Source organism: Anopheles stephensi, chromosome 2 (assembly GCF_013141755.1).
Source record: "Anopheles stephensi strain Indian chromosome 2, UCI_ANSTEP_V1.0, whole genome shotgun sequence".
Classification (NCBI taxonomy): domain Eukaryota; kingdom Metazoa; phylum Arthropoda; class Insecta; order Diptera; family Culicidae; genus Anopheles; species Anopheles stephensi.
In genome coordinates, this window is record NC_050202.1 from 32850171 (window position 1) to 32860120 (window position 9950).

General features: G+C 41.3%; 1 protein-coding gene across 1 annotated transcript; it reads right to left on the reverse strand.

The window, feature by feature from the left end:
* LOC118507402 (SET and MYND domain-containing protein 4-like) lies at nt 1-1936 on the reverse strand. Its single transcript, XM_036045860.1, has 2 exons — nt 181-1936; nt 1-112 (listed from the first exon to the last, which is right to left on the reverse strand). The coding sequence occupies exons 1-2, from the start codon at nt 1509-1511 to the stop codon at nt 1-3; spliced, it is 1443 nt and encodes a 480-aa protein (XP_035901753.1). The 5' UTR covers nt 1512-1936.
* Between the last annotated feature and the right edge of the window lie 8014 nt (nt 1937-9950).

Sequence of the window (9950 nt, forward strand, 5' to 3'; positions counted from 1 at the left end):
TTACAATCTTTCCCGAACTTCCGTGAGTGTTGATGGTTGATCCAGTATACGTTTCGTTGTACACTTCTCGCAGTAGCATTCAAAGGCATATCTGGTATCCGTGGGATCGATACTGTGAAGAAGATCGATAGACGTATAACAGTACCTCCCCGCATGAGCAAGATTGTCGTCGTAACTTACCGATAGTTGATGAGCATCTGTGTGCCTCTTGGAATGTAACGATTAGCCACAAACATAATTGCACCGTCAGGTGACAGCGAATACTCCACGTTCGCGTCGCACGAATGGTTGAACATGCTGCCCGTCGTAACCAGAACTAGCGCGTATGGCACCGAACTCGAGCTGTACTCGTCCTTCGATGGTTCGTCCACGGAGCAATGCAGGACCAAAGCGTTTGAACGGAGGATGTGCAAATGGCGCACAGTCAGTTCGGCAAGCAATTCCACAAAGCTGTTTGGGAGTCCATGTTCACGCACGAGCATCCTAGCCAGCGAGACTGCTCTCAGTCCATCGGAGGTCAGTGTTTTTCTGGACAAATGCTTCCGGTTGGTAGCAAGTCTGTAAATCTTCCGATAATCTGGCTTCGCACTAGGCGTGCTGTACTCATTTGCCTTGATGTCTTCAGATAGTTTTCGAATGTACGCATCGAGTGCATCCGACGTACCGGGGAACATTTTATAAACACGGATTGTAAGACGCAGGGCGAGAAACTGGATGGGTGTACACTGGGCAAGAAGGATCGGCATAATGGCACACTCCATCGAATGGTATTCTTCGTGGGCACGGTTACGACAGGTATCTGAACAAAACAGCGCCAGTGAGCAGTATTGACACGGGATGAGAACGAGCGGTGCGTAGATCAGGCAATGGTGGCATCGCATCCACAAGTCCTTTATAAGTAAACTCACAAATGGCATCTCGCGTAGTGCCGTATCTCCTCTGGCCAGGTTCTGACGAGCATTTAGATGACGGCCATAGTTAGTTGAGTCTCTACACTCCACAAGACTAAAGCAGCTCACGACTAAGCGTTCTTTTAGTGGGTATGGATTAACGAACCCCGATCCTCGAACTAGCGCGCTATTGTACAAACGCGGTACGGAAGCACTGGATTCTACAAAGATCAGATTGGCCTTCTTTGCATGATATATGTTGTACAAGCAGTAGAAGTCTTCCTTGTTGAAGAATGAGATGTGAGCTCGCTTCAGGTATCCCCCCACATTGAGCTGGGAGCCGGGAGTGCTGTAGGCGATTAACATGTTCAGTCGCTCCTGGTGACGCCTTTTCCGATACGCCATGGTCATAGGTCTAGACGAATTCGGAGGAATATTGCTCTCGTGGTTATTGTAAAACCACAATGCACGAAAGTTTTCCTTCACGTTGCTAAAAAACATCACCATTGGCATCACCACTTCGATTAGTCTCATTCGGCGCTCAATTATGAACGCCACCAGCTTCTTATCGTTACGGCAGCTGTTCGATGTTACAAGCTCGGGAGGGCCTTCGCCGTCCATTTTGATGAAAATCGAAATTCGTAAGCGAACACACACACAACGTTACACGACACACTGTTCCGTCCACGAATGATAGCGAAATATCTCACAGAATTGATCGATATGCCACACGACACCAAGCACCACATGCACAGCACAAGAAAGCCCAACACTGAATGCGGATTGCGCGGATTGCACTTTTCTTGCACTGCTCGACACTTGCGATCGTGACGATCGGTGAGAAAGGGCTACGAACGATGATCGGCGAGAGAGCAGCCGGCTTAAGAAAGTTAGAGCACTCACATTTTACTCGTTTCCGTTCGGCAAAAATGCAGCATGTATGTTGCGTGAGTGTGGAGGGGGAAAAGCATAGAAATCCCTGTGATGCAACGAAGCAACGATCGTTGGTGTTGCACCGCGCTCTTGGCTTTGATTGGTCGCTGTTGCACTATTGAGTGAGCAACTCATTTCTTTCACTCGCTTTCAAACACTGAGCTGAAGTCTCTTTTGACGTCGCGAAGATCTAGCGGTTGGTCGTTGGTTAAACTTAGCGTCTCCACCGAGGGAGCAAATGTGTAGCTTCCCGGCCTCGATAGCTGAGAAACGTTTTCGGCACTCACTTTTCAGGGTGTGTGTGCCGACAAATGTTTTTTAGGAAATTTAGAAGGTATACGAAAACAGGGTGAAAAATGTTTGAGAATTTTGTGACAAGTCCAAAAGTAATCAAACAGCTTTTTTGCGACGTGATTTGTAGAGTTGGAAAGCAAGATAGATTAGATAATGTAAAGTAAGTGTGAAAGAGACAAGCTTTAGTCAGCCAATTATGTGCGTTAATATAGAGCCCGGCCTCATCATTCTCAGCTAATCATAAAATGTCACCTTTAACAAGCGCCTTTCGTTCATTGTAGTGATCGACATACTTTTGAGGGCAGTGTTTTTGATTACTGGTAAGGAAATTGCGCAATAGAGATGGGAATAGTCATTCGTTTCAAAGAGTTGAAACAGAGTGCAAGAGTGGCTTTAAGGATTTGAATGTTTGACTCTCTCTTTAGAAATAATGAAAAAATATGACTCTAAACTCATCTTTTAATAGCTCCTTTTGGTTTCAACCTCACTCAATAAGAGTGAGTAAGTGTTTTGATACTGTTTGGGTTCCTTTGTTAACGTGAAGTTGTTTACGCGAAAAAAGAAGTAAGTTGGGAAGGATGCGTTTTGTATTCTTTCTTTCTTAGCATCCGGTTGGGCATCAGAATGCGTTGAGGTGTCAGTTTTGGCCATCATATGATCCAATCTAGTAACATTGGATATTGGTTCGGTGTGAACGTGCAAAACATAGTTCATAGTAGGCTATCACATTTTTCGTATAAAAATCGATTACATGTTGCCTCGTGCATTGGTCATAAAATATACTCCAGTACGTTATGGGCTTAGGATCGCGTGTGTAGACAAAGTGCTCTGAAGAATAGCGATAGTTCGTGTGATTAATCGTAAACAATCACACGAACTATCACTATTCTTCAGAGTATTTTGTCTACACACGCTAGAGAAAGTGATAGAGGTGGACCCAAATATTTCGTTGGAGAAGCTGAATTGTTTGAGCTATTCTGAATTCTGAAAATTTCGGCTTGATATGATGAGACCCTTGCGGATGCGGGAAGGCTTGAAAGACATTGTGAAGAATAAGAAGCCTGGACAGTCCATAGTTAGATGGGTTATGTAAGGTAAGTCTTGTGTTCTCATTTGGTTATCCATTGAATGCAATCAATCATGTTACGTCATTCATTCCAAAAACAAAATGAAAAAATCATTGTCTCCTTGAGCATTCATTCGACGTATATAAAAATGCAAGGGTTGCCTCGACTGCTTGGATGTGAAAACTTCCTTCAAATTATGCTATGGGCTGACGCTGTGTTACCTAGTGCTGCTTTTTTTAGGACTGCTTTAATGTATAGAACTATGATTCTACAATCAACAATTGTATGATTGAGCAATGAATGGTACGATCATCTAGGCAATAGCTGCGCCGGCCTTCACACAGCAGGGCCTGGTAGGCAGGAATGCCATCGGACGTTCGTGTATCAGACGCCCATTTATCCACAAACAAACATTATAACTTCTACAGAGCTCCCAGAATTTCTAATTCAATGTGTTTAGTATGTCTGACTGATTGAACATATTTGCGCCTGGGGGGTATGCAAACAGATGCACGGAGAAACGATTATAATTGTAAACTACTACACATCGCTACAACGACACATCGTGTGCTTGGCTGTACCCCCCCGAAAAAGACCAATAAAGGCAAGAAAGGTTAAAGAGCTGTAACGGACCTTGAAGAACGAATCATTTCCATCTTCCTAGACAACTCAGCTTCAGAATCGGTTTGGAGTCCTTGGCGGGTAGCGACATTCCGACACTCTGCAGTGTTCTCCAGTTGGCCTAGCTTTCCGTTGCCTTCCTTTCTTACTCTCCCTTGACTTCCCCCCTTTCCTTCCCATCTGGTACGAGATCAGTTGGCATTGACCGACGATCCGCACCATTCCCTTCCAGCCCTGGGACGTAGCTAGTTCGGCGTGACCAACAGCTCGGACCAATCCCTCCCCCCGATAGTTGACCAGTTCGGCATAGTCCAACGGTCTCTGTTGTCCTCTTCTCGATATTAACCCACTACCACCACCTCGGATTTTATCATCTTCCCTTTCCTGTCCCAACCGAATTCCCGGAGTAGGCCATACCCCTACACAATGTTCATATCATTCATAGGCACACTGTTTTCTTCTAGTTTAAATGTTCACAATATCCTCTTCGTCAATGTTTTGATATCGAAAAACCAGACTTTTATTCTATTTGAGATGTTTCATTCAATATGCTTCGCCTTTGGTGTACAACCGCTTTTCGTTGTAAAACAGATGTAGCGACCTTGGCCGCTTCGATTTAGCTCCTAGGCATATGATACAGATGCCCATAGAGGCGGCTAAATTAGGGCGGCTAAAGGTTAGGCGGCTCATTAAACAGACGGCTGAGAGAGAAAGAGAGTAAAATAAGAGAATCGACGAAAGGATGCAAAAAAGAGGATGGCGAAAAACGACGCGGGAATTCTGGTGTTGGCTCTCAAGGAGAAAAGAAGTGTAGATTGTGTGGAATAAAGTTAACCGTTATAAATCAAATAATAAATAGTTTTTAATTTGTAGAATAGTCGTTTCACACATAAGACTCTGATTGTACTCTCTAGCAGTGCTTGCCATTCTGGTGGCTTCTGTACCGTTGCATTATATATAAGACCCAAAATCTTTATATAAGACCCTTTATATAAGACCCAAAATCTCTTAAATTATGCTAACAACATTTACTATATGACCATTCTTCAATCATTTACTACATTTCTGTTAATTAGGAGAATTTGATCTTCTAATCTGCTTCAATGGAAATCAGGGTTTCTTCTTTACAGCAAATGCTGCTCCGTTTCGTTTTAATGGTACTGTATCGAAATTTTCCATTATCATCGGTTTATGATCAGATAGACCTACTAGCAGCCGCGTCCAGATCCACTCTTCGAATTAACACCCCATCAATCATTAGAATTATTTAGATGATATGCTGGCAGATGTGTTGTTTGCGTCAATGAGTCCAAAGGAAGGATTTGTTCAAACAAAAATCCCTTCTCATAATCCAAAACATTTAGCTATAGTGAACTGCCGGCCATATTGAACTTTTTACGCCGATCGAATAAGGTTCCAAACTCTTGCTGAAAACTAGAAATCGTTCACAGATCGACAAACTCCAAAATCTAATAAAACCGAATCAACGGTTCAGAGGTCACACTCACATTGATTGATTTTGACTTTGTCTAATTGGCCTATTCGCCAATTGGCTCTGGTCCGTGTATTTCCTCATGTAGAACGGCCTAGGCGTATTGTTAGTATTGAATTTTTGTCCATGATTTATTACAACTTCGGCTCTAATGACTGGGTTGGTTGCATAATTTTGCGCTATGAAAAAACACGAACTTTTATCACGAGTCTCAATATCGCAGTTCTGTGCGAAACTGGTCAGCTACCACTCGAACACGATAGTATTAGGAAATCTACAGGAAGACTTCAAGAAAAGCACATGTGATACATGAGTTAGATCATATAAATGGTGGAATTTCCCGAGCCGATGCGGTCAGACTTTTATAGTAAGATTAAGAATTGAACAAATACATTCCACCCTGCTTAAAATCATTTCATCATCTAGACCCTCATAGTCTTCCTGTTTTCGACTCCATGTTTCTTAAAGTGGTCGGGTTTAGCAAGTAAATCTTTTTGTAGTATTTATGAAAATGAGCTACAGTGGTACATTCTACGCCTTACTTTTAGGCAAGTAAATCGTGTGATCCACCTTCCTTTGGGAAGTCATCAATTATTAGAATATACTCCCCCAAATTGAACTGAAAGAGATTATCCTAGATCTAAACATAAAATTCACTACTGAAATACACAAATTAAAGTGATATCTATGTAATCCGTGGTTTGATTTGGATGATTGCCACCCTGGAAACGTCAGCCCAGTTAACGAGCATTGTTCGCCAGGTAGGCTGAGCTTTCAGTTCAGTAATCCAGTAATTCTTTGTCTTTATTGGAACAGAGAAGCAGTGCGACTGTCTTTATCTCTTTAAGAGAGGTCTTTATCTGCATTTCTGGCTTCCTTGATTTGATTGTACATCAAGCGACGTTGACAGTGCTGCGTACGAATATGATTGTCCAAGCTTTCTAACTAAGGAGGTAGAAATTTCAAGATGTTGTACTATTGACTAGCCATCACTAAAACAAGTGTAAGGTTTGTTCTATTTCGGATGTAACGACATGTAGTCGTACATGCACTGTTTTCAGATGCTACAACAAAGTTTTACTAAAAAGCTACACTTCCTCAAAATGCTGTTGGTTACAAAAGAAATGATACAAAGTTTAGAGTACAAACTGGGAACATTTTGGGAAGTATTTATTTCCATATTAAATGTATCAATCAAGTCTCAATTACTAAATATCTCTCAAAAGTATGATATTTAAAGATAACTTACCTTTGTTACCTAAAATTTGTCACCTTTACCGTGCATTTTCCAAAAAGCATTTTAAGAGAGTTATAAACGCTTTTGGATCCAAATGTTGTTGTTGACATGCTGGACCTTTTTCGATGTTTTCGATTGTATGAACTTAATAATTTTATTTTATCGAATAGAATAATATTTTATAATATGATTCAGGATTAAACAAAATGAATTTTTTCCAAATTCTTCCGAAAAGAACGATCCGAAGGAAAGAACGTTGACAATGTCGTGATCAGCACCTATGTTTTCTATATTTTGCGTATTTTGCTTTGGTAAAAAAGAGGACCAACAATTCCAAATACTAGTTTTGTGTTAGTTTCAGTCTCATAATAATATTTTATCTCCTCCTTTCTCTCTCACGCATTTCCGTTCACCTTTGCCCTAACTCCCGTAAATGACATTTGTTAACTCCTTTCTATCTCGCATTTTTTTTAATATAAATTTTTGCGATTTACACTCTGTTTTCGTCATGCATGTTTGATTTTGAATATTGCAATTTCTATTTTTGGCTTTTAATAATCTTCTTCTTCGGTGGCACTGCTACCTCGAGAGGTCTCAGCCTGCCATTTCTAGCTTTCTGGGACTTCAAATTACCCGTAGTAAAGTAGTCAGCCCTACGTACGGCGCCCTACGTAAGACCGGCGCCACTGTTGCCTCGGCCACCGGACAGCCCCGGTTTTTGATGATACTATTCTTTATTATTAGCTCTCCTGTCTCTGTCATACTCTTTTCGGTTAAAAATATTTCCTGTTTTATTATTTCCAAATATTTTCCTATTTCCCGAAATTTACTTTTCCTCTTATCTCAATACATAAACACACGGCCTTTTTTATAGCGCAGAATAGTGCAATGTTGTGGTTAATCCGAAGTATGATATGTACTTTCCGTAGATAACCATAAACAGCCTACGTCAGTCTTACCGTCTCTTTCAAAACGCGAGAGATCACTCAGGCGCTGTAACAAATCGAGCTACAACTCCAAAACAATTAGCATCAGCAAGTACCTGAGGGTAGAAAAAAGAATACAATTAGCCTAGAGGCAGCTTACTGAAGGATCGATCCTTATAACTCTTGGCTTTTTTATGTACCAGAATCTCAGAGTTCAGATTTCGCAAAGAACCGTACAAGCACTGATCTACTTGCACGACGGTCGACAGGAAAACCAAAAGATATGCTCAAATATGGGTGAAAATAAAATTCGGGCTAGAACATAGTCCTATGTCGTGCTCCGATTCGCTTTCGGTGTAATACACCCTTGGCAGTTCACTGAAAACGCGTGGTTTTCAAAAAAAATAACGAACCTAAGCAAAGGTGACAGCTAAAAATGTGTAGGCCATAAGGAGCTTTCGAAATTGGAGAACTTTACAGCCATTACGCACGGAAATGTGCCCCTCCCCCGACCCTCCCCCCCCCCCATCATAAGACCCCACAATATTTCATGGCTGTGGCTTAACTAATCCGCACAAGAATGTGATGATTGTTCATACCAAGACTAATCGTGCGAAGTGGTAATGCATCTAATGCCCTTCTCGCCTCACATGCATTCTTGCGAAATCCGCGCAAATCTACTATTGTTCATCGGTCATTGAACCGCAATGCTTGAAGTCCACGGACATTTCAATCTCAGCTTGAACGAAGTGCGGTCCAACGAGGTCACTTTTAATGTCCCTTATGGAAATTAACCCCACCTTCATGGTCCCCAACAAAACATCCATGATAAAACGAGGCTCCCGACAGTTGGCATCTTCTCAACTCCCGATCCAACCACCCATACACACGGAACGAACGTGGAAACGGAGAGAGACGCAAGAGTCGTAAAAGTGAGCCGATCGATGGATCTCCAGCGTTGGGCTTGAAGTTCAGGCGTTGTAAATCATAACGTCTGCTGCTGGGATTGCGCTCGGCTTTGCATTGCTTGGTTCGGCTTTGCGAATCGAACGAGAAAACTGCAGATCAATGCCTCTTTGCTTTTTCGATATCGGCACGGTGGCGTGCCTCTGTGCGGACTGTGACGATTGTATGATCTTGGATTGCAGAGCAGTCACATCTGAACACGGCCAAGGAGTGTGAAAGTTAGTCAACCCTCAAGCGCTTTGTCTGGAGTCGCAGCCAGCCACCCTTGGGATTATAAGCACTGTGGCCCTGATTGTAAACAACAAACCTTAAAACTCAAACGTCTGCATCTGTCCCCATTTATTTTCGTCTTCTATTAAATCTTCGCAAAATTGTGTGACTAACAAACAGTATCTGGTGAACATGAACAATCGAACGACACTTTTTACCCTTCAAGTAAACGCTGAGTCGTGACTCATCGCAGTGTTGCGTTTTTGTTTGAGCTGTGGTGACGCTATCGTCTGTTGATACTAATTTGTCGGTGCTCGATGCTCCAATTTTTTGTAAAGTATTTTTGTAAGTAAAATCTCTCTTTTTCTAAGCTGAAAAATATGTGTATAAGTAACAGTCGCATAAATAGTTTTGATAGTAGCCTTATAAGCTTAATTAGATGGGATTCCTACGTCAAACAGCCTGGACTTCACAACTGATGCATTTAAACAATATTTACTTTAATTGGTTAATTTTTCAGACCTAGACAGATTTAAAAGCGATGGAGAATTCGATAGGTTTTGGAGCTAAGGCATGTAATAGCTTAGATATTATTTAAGTTGATCTATCTTGAGTTTAGTCTTGTCGTGTATGCTTTTTATTTACTTATTTAGTTACAATACGCTTAATTTACCAAACAGCCCTGTTCTCACAGATATTCCACACTGAAGACCACGTCTTTCATTACTTTAACAGCCAGCCAGCATCATAGAGAAAGATCACAAATGGATTTTATGTTTTAGAGGCGATGAGGCTTGAGAGCCGTGTCTTTCTCATAATCTGGCCATTAGCTTGAAGCTTCTTCAATTCCGAATACGTTGAATTATGAGTATTAGTCAACCAAACGTATAAGAAATGCGTACAAAAGTATTTTAAAAGCATTAAATTAATGTTTTTATGATAATTCGATTTAACCCTGGCCAATAAAGAAAAAACAGATATTGATGTGTGTGCCTTATTGATTGAATTACTAAAACACAGTATCTGTCTTACATTGTATGCGAAACATTGATAAAGATGATGGGTCAGAGGTGACCTCTACAAAGGTTTGCAATGTTCGATGTATCTTGAAATGATTCAAAAATTGGTACAATTCTTCTTATAATTGGAACTAATTATCAATAAACACCCTGTAAGAGGCATGCCAATAAGTCACTGTTAGAGATTTATCTCACCGGAGCTGTTAACATTCTCGATGAAGATGAGTTATAAGGATTGTAATACCTTTTAAATCATTCCCTGTTTTCCAAAGTAGATGACAGGTGATCGAACACT

Excerpts from the sequence above, each read along its gene's own strand:
- LOC118507402 (XM_036045860.1), bottom strand. The coding sequence starts at position 1,511 with ATGGACGGCGAAGGCCCTCCCGAGCTTGTAACATCGAACAGCTGCCGT. Across the intron at positions 113-180 it reads CAGATGCTCATCAACTATCG|TATCGATCCCACGGATACCA; the intron begins GTAAGTTACGAC and ends TCTTCTTCACAG.